At 43.9% G+C, this 16723-nt stretch overlaps 1 protein-coding gene across 3 annotated transcripts in view; it reads right to left on the reverse strand.

Moving 5' to 3' along the window:
* LOC139401826 (interleukin-1 receptor type 1) overlaps positions 1-16604 on the reverse strand; it is a 38888-nt gene extending 22284 nt beyond the window's left edge. The window contains exons 1-3 of one of the 3 annotated variants that reach the window (XM_071145811.1): positions 1823-1911; positions 1634-1711; positions 937-1189 (exon numbers count right to left, since the gene is read on the reverse strand). In XM_071145811.1, coding sequence (XP_071001912.1) covers positions 937-1189; positions 1634-1711; positions 1823-1856 — 365 coding nt within the window. In that variant the 5' untranslated portion in view covers positions 1857-1911. Of the gene's footprint in view, positions 1-936; positions 1190-1633; positions 1712-1822; positions 1912-7811; positions 7887-16295 lie in introns of those variants that run through there. The other 2 variants (XM_071145822.1, XM_071145818.1) reach the window with 2 other exon arrangements.
* Between the last annotated feature and the right edge of the window lie 119 nt (positions 16605-16723).

Genomic DNA, 16723 nt, shown 5'->3' on the forward strand with positions numbered 1-16723 from the left:
CTTGTTTTCTAATCTTCCCGGTTCTGACTTTTCTGCCTGTCCTGAGCCTGCCTGCCGTTTTGTCATTGATTGACTCTGCCTTGGATTACGAACCTCGACCTTCCCTCTGCCTGCCCCTTAGTTTGGTTCTCAGAATATTTATTATAACAATCTGCCTCCTGTGTCTGCCTCTGGGTCATATCCTGAGTCGTGATAGTCGGGAGTTTCATGAAATGCAGCCGCACACAAGCCTAAATTCACCATACGCAATGCCAAGCGTCAGCTGCAGTGGTGTAAAACTTGCCGCCATCGGACTCTGGAGCAGTGGAAACGCATTCTCTGGAGTGATGAATCACTCTTCACCATCTGGCAGTCAGACGGACGAATCTGGGTTTGGCAGATGCCAGGATTAAGCTACATGCCCCAATGTATAGTGCCAACTGTAAAGTTTGGTGGAGGATAAATAATGGTCTGGGGCTGTTTTTCATGGTTCGGGCTAGGCCCCTTAGTTCCAGTGAAGGGAAATCTTAACGCTACAGGATACAATGACATTCTAGACGATTCTGTGCTGCCAACTTTGTGGCATCAGTTATGGGAAGGCTCTTTCCTGTTTCAGCATGACAATGCCCCCGTCCAGAAAGCGAGGTCCATACAGAAATGGTTTGTCGAGATCCGTGTGGAAGAACTTGACTGGCCTGCATAGTACCCTGACCTCAACCCCATCGAACACCATTGGGACGAATTAGAACGCCGATGGTGAGCCAGGCCTAATCACCCAACATAAGTACCCGACCTCACTAATGCTCTTGTCGCTGAATGGGAAGAAAGTCCCCGCAGAAATGTTCCAACATCTAGTGGAAAGCTTTCCCAGAAGAGTAGAGGCTGTTATAGCAGAAAAGGGGGGACGAACTCCATATTAATGCCCATGATTTTGGTCATGTAGTGTATATATCCTACCTCACAACACAGACATAGTCTCCAGCATCGTCCATCTCAATGTTAAACATCCACAGTGTCTTCCCCTGCACCAATGTTTTCCCCGTCTCGCTGGTCAGCTTTCTCCCAGTCCTTGGGTCGTACCATGAGATGTTATAGGGGACGGTGTGATAGTTGAACACGTTGGGGGCCAACAGGGTGGATGTCAACATGGCGGCATCACCCGGGACTGAAAAGACCCGCTCAAACTCTCGTCCATAGTCCTTACAGAGCTCTGTACACAAAGAGTACATAGAGTGAAGACAAACATGCGGCACAGAGACTATTTGAGGCCCCCCTTGAAGAATGTGCATAATAATAATAATCTAAGCTTGATGATGAGGTGGTTATTTGAATCAGCCGTGTAGTGCTAGGGAAAAAAACAAAACGTGCACCCATGGCCGAGTTTGGGAGTACCTGTTTTAGCACACCAATAAACGTGCACACAGATGCTATATTTGCACGGCCGCTGTATCAAAGACTAATTCCATCAACGCCCACCAGAGGTCAAAGTTGAGGTATCCCGAAGTGAAGGGCCATGTTTCAGATTATAGTTAGGGCCATTGAATTGAGACAGTTTTGGTAATTCAAACTGTGCTTCTAGCTGTCCTCATAACTACTGCCTGATTGATTGATTAATGGCTGACTGGAAGTCTTTGGTGAAGTGTGTCCTACCTACCTCCTACAGCCTTGGAGCTGCCAGTGAGACAGATGAGTGAGAAGAAGAAGATCTGCAACATCTGACTCCAATCCATAGCTGAAACAGAGAGACACAGGGAACACTCATTACCAAAGCAACACTGAACAATAAGCTCAAACAAACTAACAGAATCCTACAGGACATATCATAACACTTCAAAATCCTTACCAAGTGAAATGATCACACACAAAAAAAGTATCATTCCGCTTCCCGACCTTCCACTGAATACCTCACTTGTCAGCTGAATCTCCTACACAAACACGCTACAGGCAATCTGGGGCAGGCCTTTATGGAAAACCAATCATATTTGACTACAGGAGTCACCACGGTAAGGCAGGCAGGCAGGATAATACCTCATGCCTAGAGGAGGGACAGACACATTCCCCAGTCCACCACAGGAAGACTGGCTGACTAACTGACTGGGGACGTCTCCAGGGCTCTGCCGGTAACTGGATGAGTAAAGCTAAGACATATAATAACAAAACCCAAGAGAGAAAATGGTCAGCAGGGGTCAGCAACCCCCACCCTGGAGTGTTACCCTACAGCACCTGATTTTACTAGCTGCTCAATAGGACGTTGATTAGTTGAATCATGTGTGTTATAGCAGGGTTAAAGCAGAATCCTGCATTCCCAGTAGCTGTCCAGGAGAAGGGTTGATACTGTGTGGCCTAAGAGTCATGAGGTCAGTCAGGGTTATGAAAGCTTAACTGCCTGATCCCAGCTGGTCTAGATTGACTCACTACATGACTTGACTATATAGTACATTTCGATCCCTTTCTATAATACAAGCTTGACTCTTTGTTAAGGGGAAATGGTTGGTTTACAGGCATTTCACACTGTCTGACAGACACACTTCACAGTGGAGGTGTTTAACTGTATAACTGTAAGCCAGCTGTTATAACAACTAAGTTAACTAATGAGGTGTCAAACTACTTATGTCCACTTGTAATGTGATATCACATGTAAATTCTGCAACTAAAAGAAATAGTAAGGGAATTAAAACAAACATTTTTGCCAACTTTTAAACTACATACATCCAATGACATGGTGCCATTTTTTGTTGATTTCACATTGAATTCATGCTAGTTGGCAACTCAACCAAATATGAATCAAAACTAGATGTTGAACTGACATCTTTGCCCAATGGGATGTGATCGTGTCTCAATGTATTCAAGGTATGAAATTATAGTTATTTTCAAATATAATCTCTTTTTGGGCTTAGTTTTGGTCAATTCGCATTGTACAAAGTATTATAATTATGTTCCGGCCCCCCGACCATCCTCTCCAAGAAAAACATGCCTGCGGCTGAATCTTGTCACGATCGTCGTAAGGAGCGGACCAAAATGCAGCGTGGTATGTGTTCATGATGATTTTTTAATTAAAGAAAGCACTGAACACTGAATACAAACTATACAAAACGAATAACGACCGTGAAGCTATAATGAGAACTGTGCTGACACAAGCAACTAACATAGACAATCACCCACAACCCGAAATGACAAAACAGGCTACCTAAATATGGCTCCCAATCAGAGACAACAACTAACACCTGCCTCTGATTGAGAACCATATCAGGCCAAACACAGAAACAGACAAACTAGACATCCAAACAGACAAACTAGACAGCCCACTCAGATCACATCCTGACCAAACAAAACATAGAAACATACAAAGCAAACTATGGTCAGGGTGTGACAAATCTAGTTGGCTACCCCTGCACTACAGGATGTGGAAACAAGAGTGGTAGTAGGTGCCTGAATCTGATTGGCGGGGTGTCAACCACAATGATTGGTGGTGCCATACAGGAAGTGCTATCTCTGCCCTATCTACCTCTCAGCACAACCACAGGAAAACACACTAATAGAGATATTACAGCTAACTGATAGAAATATATAAATGGCAAAAGGTGTACGTACACAGACTGAGAATGAAAATGAATTGTGCCAACAAACAGAGAGAAACAGGATTGATAAAAGTTATCAGGTTAGATTGGTATCAAAGAAAAAAGAGGAGTTGCAGAATTCCAGTACACCCAGTGTAGAGAGAGAAAATACTGAAAACATGTTGAAGTAGAACCACTTAGCAGTCTTGGTTTTCCATGAGAAATGTATAAATATCAAAACATGGGAAATAAAATCAAAAGACAGGAAAAGTCTAATTCAGAGATCTACTAGATTCAGCCGCGGGCCGATTTTTTTCTTGAGCGAATAGTTGGGGGGCCGGAACATAATTCAGCAATAAGGCCCGAGGGTGTGTGCTATAACAGCTAAGGGCTGTTCTTATGCACGAAACAACGAAGTGCCTGGATACAGCCCTTAGCCGTGGTATATTGGCCATACACCACTAACCCCTGAGGTGCCTTATTGCTATTATAAACTAGTTACCAACATAATTACAGCAGTAAAAATAAATGTTTTGTCATACCCGTGGTATACGGATTGATATGCCAGGGCTGTCAGCCAATCAGCATTCAGGGCTCAAACCACCCAGTGTGTCACGACTTCCACCGAAGTCGGCTCCTCTCCTTGTTCGGGCGGCGTTCGGCGGTCAACGTCACCAGCTTTCTAGCCATCGCCGCTCCATTTTTCATGTATCCATTTGTTTTGTCTTGTTCCCTGCACACCTGGTTTTCATTCCCCAATCAATCTACATGTATTTATTCCGCTGTTCCCCATCATGTCTTTGTGAAAGATTGTTCGTGTTACGTGTGTATTGTTGACGCAGCAGACTGGTTTGTTTTTTCCGTGTTATTTTTTTCCGAAGATGTTTATTGTTAAACATAATTCTTGTGACTGTTTTGCGCATTTTGCTCTTTTGCCTAAATAAAGTGTGCACCTGTTCACAAATCTCTGCTCTCCTGCACCTGACTTCGCTACCAGTATGCACACATTCTGACACAGTGTATAATTACAAATAATTTGTAGACTGCATATTGACTGCAAGAAGCCCAAACAGATCTAATGTTTGACTAAAACATAATTATTTCAAACCTTGCTTACATTTGTATACGATCACTTGTCTCTCTATTATGTGTGGGAATACTTGGGAAGAGATTTCTTGAATTAAAATCACTTGGAGCTCATTTCCTGGTGTTTTTACAGTCTTTTATGTAATTGTATTTATTTATTTTGTTTAGAAAACTTAGGGGGCCGAATAAAACCACTCGTGGACCAAATTCGGCCCGCGGCTGCCAGTTGGGGAACCCTGGTCAAGTTGATTTAATAAAGATCCAAATGAGAGAAATTGACAGAGCTAGTTCTAGAGCCTGGAGTGGGAAGAGGAGAAGGAGGAGGAGGGGGTAAAGACCGTGCTGGCTGGGACAGGCGCAGACCGAGAGGAGCGTGGGAAGAGAGAGGATAGGAATAGGCGTAGGAGGGACATGCAGGATACAGGGGCCAAGGGCTGTGACTCACTAACCATCAGAAACCTTGTCTGAACAAGTTCTGTCTTGTTTTGCTCCTTTATTTGACTTAAGGGGGTTGGTTCCACTACGGATTAAGACATATCCAGTTGTAGACTGGCACTTTCACATTTCCTGTACTTTAAGATTCAGTGTAGGGTAAAATGGGCCTCAACTTTCATGGCCATTTCCAACCCTTCCAAAAACACCCACTGTTGTGTTCAGTAGGGCATAGCGTAACATAATGTTTTGCAAAAGAAAACAAAAACGTGTGTTATTTTTGGGCAAGATCAGGTAATAACTGCTAATTTTTTTAAAAAGAAGGCCCTACTGAACAAGTCCCAGGTGTAGAACAGAACATGCCTACATGGTAAAAAGTACCTGCTGTGGTGTTGCAAGAGCCCCTAACTGAACACATTTATAAATGTGTGCTTACATAACAACAAACGGTCAGAGCATGGCTATTTAGTTTAGTTAACTCTGGGTACACAGTAAGTAGTGCTGTTTGTCCAAACAGACACAACATAGTTGGACTTTTACCGTCAGTTTTTTGGGGTCAAAGTTACGAGAAATGTCAAGAAAAAAGGGAGCATGAACCCTCTTGCATCTGCCAGAGTACCTAAACTCTACACAGCATGTGTACTTAACCACTACACAACCTCTACACAACACGCATACAGAAAAACTACACAACATCTGTAGACAGCCTCTACACAACATGTGTACACAACTTCTACCCAAATGTTTACACAACTTCTGCACTACATCTACACTGCATGAGTACACAACCTATAAACAACATATAAACCATCTATACACAACACCTGTAAACAACAGCTTCATGATCTACTCTTAAAATGTTAACCAAAACTGGGTTTCCAAAGACAACTACTGCATATGTGAAGGATTGTGTTGCATGAAGAGTGTTTAGGAATACTGTAGTGTATGACGATATTGTACTAGCTGTGATTTAAAACTGTCACCAGAGGGCAATGTCTCAGTTGCCTGTGAGTCATTCTAGATGACCTAAAAGATTAAGCAGTTTGCAGATTAAATGTTTGCTCAGAAATGGGAGCAAGTATGCTGACGTGTATTTGATCAGACATGAATAGGCTAATCTAAAAGGGTGTCATTCTACTGTGACAAAAGGCTCATTGAGAATAATTATACTGTGACCAGAACATACCTGCAAAGACTCTACAGCCGCGACACACGCATTGGCTTGTTCACATTGCCCTGCTACAATGTGTGGATCGTTGCACACGCCCTGCTACAATGTGTGGATCATTGACAGCAAGCACTCTCACCTACAGTATGTTTACTGTACCTCACTGTGTTGTTTCAATGTATCTGGGGGTAAACATAGACTTTTTTTGAGAGAGAGATTTGTCTTCATGTATCAACCATTATCATGATTGGATCAGAGAGACAGAAGGGTCACGTGGGAATATCCAGATATTGAGATGATGGAAGTCAACTCAATGTGACAGACTGTCAGAAGCTTGGTGATCACTCCCAGTGGCCTTTATATCCCAAATAAATGGCCAGTTAACGTCTTCAGTTCTAGTGGTTAGAGCATTTTGCCAGTAACCAAAAGGTTGCTGGATTGAATCCCCAAGCTCACAAGGTAAAAATATGTAGTTCTGCCCCTGAGCAAGGCAGTTAACCCACTGTTCCCCAGGCTCCGAAGACGTGGATGTTGTTTAAGGTAGCCCCCCGCACCTCTCTGATTCAGAGGGGTTGGGTTAAATGTGGAAGACATATTTCAGTTGAATACATTCAGTTGGACAACTGACTAGGTATCCCCATTTCACTTACTACAGTAATGATGTCCGCCAATTGAAAAGGATGGTGGGAAAGCTCTCTGGTGAGACGAGTACAGTTGTAATAATTTTATTAGTGGACGATCACCAGATCTGGCAGAGGTGAAAGTGAATGGAGATTTCTCTCCCACACTGGCTTAATATAATTACGCATATCTGACATCTCACAATAAATCTGATAAATTACGTTAGAGATGTGATTGACTAAAACAATGAGCAGATTTAGTCTGGGGGGAAAGCACGGCAGACTACAAAACAAGAAAAAACACAACTCACAAAGCAACATCAAGAAGAACATCAACACATTGCAAAAGATACAGCAAAAAAGTTAACTAACTGATTGAATCCTAGTCAACACTATACTCCTATGTCAATCACACACACCACTAGACAATTCCAGAAATTATACTCCTGGGGTTGACAGTTAAAGCAGGTTTAAGCAGGTTGCTCATCAGATCATCAAACAAGGCCACAACTTTGCACGAGTGCATGGAACATGTGCATGGCCCATGCTTCTTACTCCATGAACATACAAAGCACAAACTAGCAACCACTAACACATTCTTAGCACTATAGTAAAGCACATGGTAAGATAAGGCTAATCTTTCTGTCACTTGCACACAGAGCACAAATGCCTGATTGAGGAATTCATTTGTGGAGGGTGACCAAGCCTTCTGAACAATGCTCTCCAAGCAAAATGATGACAACAGGAAGCGTGCCATTTGTGGTAAGAGTTACAACATCATGAGGGAGTTCCTCAAAATCCGGAAATCTCAAAGAATATTAATCTTGCAAGAAACAAATGGTTTAAGTTATATTCTGTAGTTATCACTGGTTAACCTATGCAGGATAATTTAGTAGCATTCTTTTTTTTTTTTTCTTTTTTTTTTTACATATGACGCTTCAGTCACAAAAACAATGTGAATGTCCTCACCTATCCACACTGCAGGGATCCACACAGGACCGGTTGCAAAAGAGTGTGTTCTCTTTAGGAGTCCAGCCTAGAGAGGAAGCCTGACTCGACCTCAGCAGGAGGTCCTGGGATGAAGCTCAACCAATGATAACACAGTAGCTGTGTCACAGGGACTACAAATTAATTTGAACCATTAGAGGGCCTCTAGACAGAGCTGCATGCTGGGGACTAGGTAAAGAGCTAGTGCAGTTGAGTGACCACAAATGGCCCAACCATGGAGTTGCTTCTTGGTAGCCAGGTGAGCCTTATGACATAGCTGCTGGACCATTTTAAAATCCATAACGTTTTACTCTTAGTGCCTTGCAAAAGTATTCAGACCCCTTGGATTTCTTCACATTTTAATGTGTCACAAAGTGGGACAAAAATGTATTTAATTGTAATTTTTTTGTCAATCTATACAAAATACTCTATAATGTCAAAGTGGAAGATAAAAAATAAAAAAATCAACAAAATTCATAACTAAAATATAGTCATTGCATAAGTATTCAGCCCCTTTGTTTAGCTGAGCCTAAATTAGTTCAGGAGTCAAATTTGGCTCAACAAGTCACATAATAAATTACATGGACTCACTCTGTGAAAGAATAGGGGTTGACATACAACATCTCTAAGGCCTCTCAGTCAAGTATTGAATTTCAAGCACAGATTCAACTGCAAAGACCAGGGAGCTTTTCAAACGCCTCATAAAGAAGGGCGGTGATTGGTAGATGGGTAACAATAACAAATCAGACATTGAATATCTCTTTAAGCATGGTCAAGTTTAATAATTACAGTATGCTGTGGGTTACAGTGCCTTCAGAAAGTATTCACACCCCTTGACTTGTTCCACATTTTGTTGTGTTACATACAGCCTGAATTTAAAATAGATTAAACTGTGATTTAGGTCACTGGCCTACACACAATACCTCATAATGTCAAAGTGGAATTATGTTTTTAGACATCTTTACAAATTAATAAAAAATGAAAAGCTGAAATATCTTGAGTCAATAACTAACTACTCAACCCATTTGTTATGGCAAGCCTAAATAAGTTCAGGAGTAAAGATTTGCCTAACAAGTCACATAATAATTTGCATGGACTCACTGTGGCAATAATAGTGTTTAAGATCATTTTGAATGACTACCTCATCTCTGTACCCCACAGTGGTGGAAAAAGTACGCAATTTTCATACATTCTAGTAAAGGTAAAGATACCTTAAAAGAAAATGACTCAAGTAAAAGTAAAAGTCACCCAGTAAAATACTACTTGAGTAAAAGTCCAAAAGTATTTGGTTTAAATGTACTTAAGTATCAAAAGTAAAAGTATAAATAATTTTAAATATCTTATATTAAGCAAACCAGACAACACCATTTTCTTGTTTTTTAAATGTACGGATAGCCAGGGTCACAGTTCAACACTCAGACATAATTTACAAACGAAGCATTTGTGTTTATTGAGTCTGCTAGATCAGAGGCAGTAGGGATGACTAGGGATGTTCTCATGATAAGTGTGTGAATTAGACAATTCCTGTCCTGCTAAGCATTCAAAATGTAATGAGTACTTTTGGGTGTCAGGGAAAATGTAAGGAGTAAAAAGTACATTATTTTCTTTAGAAATGTAGTGGAGTAAAAGTAAAAGTTGTCAAAAATATAAATAGTTAAGTAAAGTACAGATAACCCAAAAAACAACGTGAGTAGTACTTAAAAGTATTTTTACTTGAGTACTTTACACCACTGGTACCCCACACATAAAATCATCTGTAAGTACCCTCAGTCGAGCAGTGAATTTCAAACACAGATTCAACCACAAAGACCAGGGAGGTTTTCCAGTGCCTCGCAAAGAAGGGAACCTATTGTTAGACATTATTAAAGTAGACATTGAATATCCTTTTGAACAATATTAATTTCACTTTGGATGGTGTATCAATATACCCAATCATTACAATACACCCAGTCCTTCCTAACTCCGTTGCTGTAGAGGAAGGAAACCACTAAGGGATTTCACCATGAATTACAGAGTTTAATGGCTGTGATAGAAAACTGAGAATGGATCAACAGCATTGTAGTTACTCCACAATACTAACCTAAATGACAGAGTGAAAAGAAGAAAGCCTGTACCGAATAAAAATACCACTCTTCATATTTTCGAGCATGGTGGTAGTTTCATCATGTTATGGGTATGCTTGTCATCGACAAGGACTAGGGATTTTTTTTAGGATAAAAAGAAAAGGAATAGGCCTCCCGAGTGGCGCAGTTGTCTAAAGGCATAACTACAGACTCACGTTTGATCCCGGGCTGTGTCACAGCCGGCCGTGACCGGGAGACCCATGAGGCGGTGCACAATTGGCTCAGCATGTCTGGGTTAGGGGAGGGTTTGGCCGGCTGGGATTTCCTTGTCCCATTGCACTCTAGCGACTCCTTGTGGTGGGCTGGGCGTCTGCAAGCTGACTTCAGTCACCAGCTGGAGGGTGTTTCCTCGGTTTCCTTGGTGCAACTGGCTTTCGGTTTAAGCAAGCAATGTGTCAAGAAGCAGTGCGGCTTGGCAGGGTTGTGTTTCAGAGGACGCATGGCTCTCCACCTTCGCATCTCCCGAGTCCGTAGGGGATTTGCAGCGATGAGACAAGACTGTAACTACCAATTGGATATCATTAAATTAGGGAGGAAAAGGAGGTCAAAGTGAAAAACAAAAAAAGGAATAGAGCTAAGCACAGGCAACATCCTAGAGGAAAACCTGGCTCAGTTTGCTTTCCAACAGACACTGGAAGATGATTGCAAATCTCAGCAGGACAATAACCTAAAACAAACAAAAGGCCAAATATACAGTGGAGTTGCTTACCAAGACGGCATTGAATGTTCATGAGTGGCCTAGTTATAGTTTTGACTTAAATCGTCTTGAAAATCTATGGCAAGACTTGAAAATGGCTGTCTAGCAATGATCAACAACCAACTTGACAGAGCTTGAAGAATTTAAAAACAAATAATGTGAAAATATTGTACAATCCAGGTGTGCAAAGCTTTTAGAGACTTACCCAGAAAGACTGACAGCTGTAATAGCTGCCAAAGGTGATTCTAACATGTATTGACTCAGAAGTGTGAATACTCAAAGCCAATTTATGCCTGATCCGAAAATGTGGTCGGAGGCTCCTTAGGGAGGGTGTGACTCAATTGTGAAGCCTCTGGAGGCATGCAGAGACCAATTCGAGCTCCATACAGCATCACCGTGCGCCTCCCAAATCGTGAAACAATACGGAGGGCTCTGTATATCTCCGTGTAGCTCCGCATTGACATAGATGGGGGCTGGACGGTAGACGGTAGATGGGGGCTGGAGGTCCTGTATAAACACAAGCTCACTTCCTTGACAACTTCCTTCACAACAGCTCTGCTCTGCTACATGAAGCGCAATAAGTATGAATGCCCTGACTTTTGCATAGGCCGTTTCGCAGTAAATGCTGTACGGCCGCTACAAACACGGATTGACCATGCAGAGCCTTGTTTGATATTTAGATATTTCTGTATTTCATTTCAAATACATTTGCATACATTTCTAAAAACATGTATTCACTTTGTCATTATGGGTTATTGTGGGTAGATGGGTGAGGGAAAAAAAGGTGTTTCATCAATTTTCAATCCAGGCTGTAACACAACAAAATGTGAAATAAGTCAAGGGGTATGAATACTTTCTGAAGACACTGTATGATTTAAATCGCCAACACACATAAAAGATACAGTCGTCCTTCTGAACTGAGCTGTAGGACAGGAATTAAACTGTTCAGGGATGTTACCATGAGGCCATTGATGATTTTTAAACAGCTACAGAGTTCAATGGCTGTGATGAGAAAAAACTGAGAATGGATCAACAACATTGTAGTGACTCCACAATAATGACCTAAATGACAGATTGAAAAGGGAATACAAATATACAACACAAGGTGACTGAAGTGTGACTTTAAAGGAAGGTGCCTCAGGTTGACAAGACGGTTGTTTTCTTTTTTATGTTTCTTTTTTACCCCCTTTTCTCCCCAATTTTGTGGTATCCAATTGGAAGTTACAGTCTTGTCTCATCACTGCAACTCTAGTAAGGACTCGGGAGAGGCGAAGGTCGAGAGCCGTGCGTCCTCCGAAACACAACCTGGAAGCCAGCCGCATTATTGTGTCTGGGGAAACACTGTACACCTGGCGACTGTGTTAGCGTGCACTGCGCCCGGCCCGCCACAGGAGTCGCTAGTGCACAATGGGACAAGGACATCCCTAACCCGGACAACACTGGGCCAATAGTGCGCCGTCCCATGGGTCTCCCGGTCACGGCCAGCTGTGACAGAGTCTGGACTTGAACCCAGAATCTCTAGTGGCACAGCTAGCACTTCGATGCAGTGCCTTCGACCACTGCGCCACTTGGGAGGCCCTTGCAGGTTGTTTTCTTGTGGTTTGAAACAACTTTAGCTGGATTTTCCCCATTGGATTTGAGAATCCCCAGTTCTAGCCTCACAGAGGTACATGTGTGAGTCAGTATGACACCCCTGCCCTTTAAGGGGCCCTTCCCTTCTTCTGTCCTGGAGTCAGGAAGTGTCTTCTACCTCTCACAGAGGCTCACAGCAACAGATGCACTTCTTGGAACTTCAAGGCCTATCGTGCAGTCACAAACCCACAGGTTCACACAGACACTCGCTCAAACACACACACAGATGCACACAGACATGCATAAACACTCACATGCACACTGACACACACTGACACACACACACCCGGTCACATCTGCTCCTGCTACGCCCTCTGGTGTTCATCCGGTGTCTTCTTAACCTGCAGTTACTCCCCCAGTACACTCTCTCTCGCTCTGTGTGTGTGTGTGTGGAGACGGGTGTGCTGGAGTCAGAGCAAATCCCTTCCCAGCTGCAACTCGTTCCAAAATCAAGACCTCTACAAATACTTTGTCCTGCCACTTCCACTCTGCCAGATCGTAATCTCTGCTCAGTCAGTTATTATTCTAGCCATTTATGATTACTCAAGATCCTGTTACTCTGCTGTGCCTGTTTCCCTGCCTGACACCGTTTATCCTCTCATTGCAGTTACTGCTCTGTCTCTGTCTCCTGTTCCACATCTCACCACCCAACTACCTTGCTCTGGATTTTACTCACCACCTCTACCTTGGATTCCCTTCAGGATCTGTTTACCCTGTTCTACTCAGCCAACTCCACCTGTCTCCACATCTGTTTTTTCTGCAACACATCCGAGCTTCCCCGGATCTGCACTCCATATCTCTCTGTGTAACAATAAATGTTTTGGTTCATTCATCCCTATTTCCTCATCTGAGTCTGCTCTTGGGTTCCCCGGTGTCGCTCTGCTTAACAGTACGATCTGTCCAAGTGATGAATCCAGCAGACTCCACTAGTCTTCACCAAATTCTTGTTGGTCAAGGCACCCTTCTTGAGCAACATGACCAAGCCCTGAAAACTCTGCTGGAGAACATCAAGGAGTTTTCACACAGCCTGTCTGACCTACAGGTCCGAACCTCCACCCAGAGTTCACAACCAGTCTCAAGTCCCTCTTCTGCACCCCGGGAGCCTTTTGTTCCGACTCCTGAGCGCTATGATGGTAATCTTGGCGCTTGCAGAGCCTTTCTTTTCAATGTTCACTAGTATTTGAGCAACAGCCCTACTCTTATTCTAGTGAATGAGACAATATGTATTTTTTGATTGGCTGCCTTCTGGGAGCAGCGCTTTCCTGGGCGACTGCGGTGAGGGAGAGACAGTCACCTATCTGCTTCTCCTACGGTGATTTCACAGATGAGATGAGGAAGGTCTTCGACCACTCGGTTTGTGGAAAGGATGGCGCTAACCAAGCTCCATCCTTGTGCCTTCTTGTCCCGCAAGCTCTCCCCTGCAGAGAGAAATTTTGACATAGGTAACCAGGAACTTCTGGCTGTTAAGTTGGCTCTTGAGGAGTGGCATCACTGGTTAGTTGGTACGGTTCTTCCCTTCATTGTGTGGACGGATCACAAAAATCTAGCCTACATCCAGACAGCCAAACGTCTGAACTCTTGGCAAGCCAGGTGGGCATTTTTTTTTGGAAGATTCAACTTTACACTCACTTATCACCCCAAATCTAAGAATACCAACCCTGACGCCCTCTCCCATCAGTTCACCGCTGACTACACAGGTTCCCGAGCCAGAAACCATTATGCCTTCCTACTGCATCGTTGCTGCTGTCTTCTGGGAGATTGAGTCCCGTGTTCGTCAGGCTCAGCTGAACCAGCCTGATCCTAGAAAGGGTCCTTGTAAGGCTATGTTTGTGCCAGATTCAGTTCGTTCTGATGTTCTTCAATGGGCCCATTCTACTCACCTCACCTGTCACCCTGGCATAAACCGGACTGTCGCCTTTCTGCGTCAGGGATTTTGGTGGCCCACCTTGGAGAAAGATGCTTGGGAATTAATCTCAGCCTGCTTGTGTCTGTGCCCAGAACAAAACCTCCACCAAACCTACATCTGGTCTGCTTTGCCCTCTTCCCATACCCAGTCGCCCCTGGTCACATATAGCTCTGGACTTTGTCAATGGCCTTCCCCCATCGAATGGTAACTGATGTTGACCGATTCTCCAAAGCTGCTCACTTCATTCCCCTCTCCAAGCTTCCATCCTCCCGGGAAACTGCGGACCTGCTGGTATTCCATGTTTTGCGGCTGCATGGCATTCCTATTGACATTGTTTCTGACAGAGGACCCCAGTTTACATCCCAAGTATGGAGAGCCCTTTACACAGCTCTGGGTATTAATGTTAGCCTTTTGTCTGGATATCACCCCCAGACCAACAGCCAGAACGAGCAGGCCAACCAGGAGTTGGAAACTGCCCTACGCTGTGTGACTTTGGCTAACCCTTCCTCCTGGAGTGCTCAGCTACCCTAGGTGGAATATGCCCACAACACCCTCATCAGGTATGTCACCCTTTGAGTGTGCTCTGGGTTACCAACCTCCCTTGTTCCCTGCCCAAGAGGTCGATGTAGCGGTGTCCTCAGTCCAGGACCACATGTGCCGTTGTCATTGCACCTGGAGGAGGGCCCGGGCTACTCTTCTTCGTGCCTCCGCCAGAAACCAATCCCAAGCTAACTGTTGTTGTGCTTCAGCCCCAGTCTACACTCCAGGCCAAAGGGTATGGCTTTCATCTAAGGACTTGCCCTTGAAAGTCGTTTCCAAAAAACTAGCTCCCCGTTTCATTGGCCCCATTGAGATTGTTTGTGTCATAAACCCCTCTGCGATGCACCCAGCTCTCTCAATTTACCCCACCTTCCATGTGTCCTTAATTAAACCAGTCTGCTCCAGTCCCCTGTCCCCTCCTGCAGCTGCTCCTCCACCCCCTCGGCTCATCGACAACCATCCTGCCTACGCTGACCTCCGGCTTTTGGATGTGCGCCGTTGGGATTCCGGTTGCCAGTATCTGGTGTACTGGGAGGGATATGGGCCTGAGGAGCGCTGCCGAGTACCCCGTCGTCACATTCTGGATCCCTTGTACAGGATTTTCATACCTCACACCCAGACAAGCCGGGTCGTGCACCAGGTGGTGCCCGTGGGGGGGGGGGGTACTGTCACATCTGCTCCTGCTACACCCTCTGGTGTTCATCCGGTGTTTTCTTAACCTGCAGTTACTCCCCCAGTACACACTTCTCTGTCTCGGTCTCTCTGTGTGGAGAAGGGTGTGCTGGAGTCAGAGCAAATCCCTTCCAGCTGCAACTCGTTCCATAATCAAGACCTCTACAAATACTCAGTCCTGCCACTTCCACACTGCCAGATCGTAATCTCTGCGCAGTCCGTTATTATTCTAGCCATTTATGATTACTCAAGATCCTGTTACTCTGCTGTGCCTGTTTCCCTGCCTGACACCGTTTATCCTCTCATTGCAGTTACTGCTCTGTCTCTGTCTCCTGCTCCACATCTCACCACCCAACTACCTTGCTCTGGATTTTACTCACCACCACTACCTTGGATTCCCCTCAGGATCTGTTTACCCTGTTCTACTCAGCCAACTCCACCTCAGTCTCCACATCTGTTTTTTCTGCAACACATCCGAGCTTCCCCGGATCTGCACTCCATATCTCTCTGTGTAACAATAAATGTATTGGTTCATTCATCCCTATTTCCTCATCTGAGTCTGCTCTTGGGTTCCCCGGTGTCGCTCCGCTTAACACACACACACTGTGGTAAGTACTTGGGTGGGGGGGAAATGCAACCACCAATTTTCCCTTATTCTCTTCTCTCATTTTGGTTTGATTTTACATAGCATTGCTGTCCTCAAGGAAAAAAGTCCAACCTAAATGTTATAAAAACCAACACAAACAATTTCAACCAACCACAGATAAGATACTACACAAATACATTGAAACCACTATACTATGTAACACCACCAGAAAAGAGAGTGACATATTGATTGATCTGTGCCAATGTATCCCTCCCTATCCGTCTGACACAGAGCGGAAAAGTTTGCATACCTGAAGTTTAGTTCTGGTTCCACGCCTTATCCGAACAGCTTGAAGTCCATGTCACATTCCTTTTCTATTAAACAGGCTTCTCCATGTACTTTGTCTAGTAAACGACTGTAAAAACACCATCTTCAATTTTAACCTAAAGGCTATATTGAAGAAAATACATTTAAAACGCATCAGACATGCTCAAAAACACTGTTTTCCCAAACAGAAGTTCTTCTGTAGTCTGGGAGTGTTTCTGGGCTGAATGTGTAACAATTTCCTCTGGATCTTAAGAAACCTTTCTGCTCAAAAGCAAAGAATGCAGCGTTGTGCAACATGGCAGGGAGGGACTTGGAATCTGGCATGATTCCACCAAGAAGGGGAGACACCCACCTATCTGTGTGTTATTTGTTATATTGCTATTATAAAACTATAGGCACGTAGAGGGAGGG

Source organism: Oncorhynchus clarkii, chromosome 3, assembly GCF_045791955.1.
Source record: "Oncorhynchus clarkii lewisi isolate Uvic-CL-2024 chromosome 3, UVic_Ocla_1.0, whole genome shotgun sequence".
In the NCBI taxonomy this organism is placed as follows: Eukaryota; Metazoa; Chordata; class Actinopteri; order Salmoniformes; family Salmonidae; genus Oncorhynchus; species Oncorhynchus clarkii.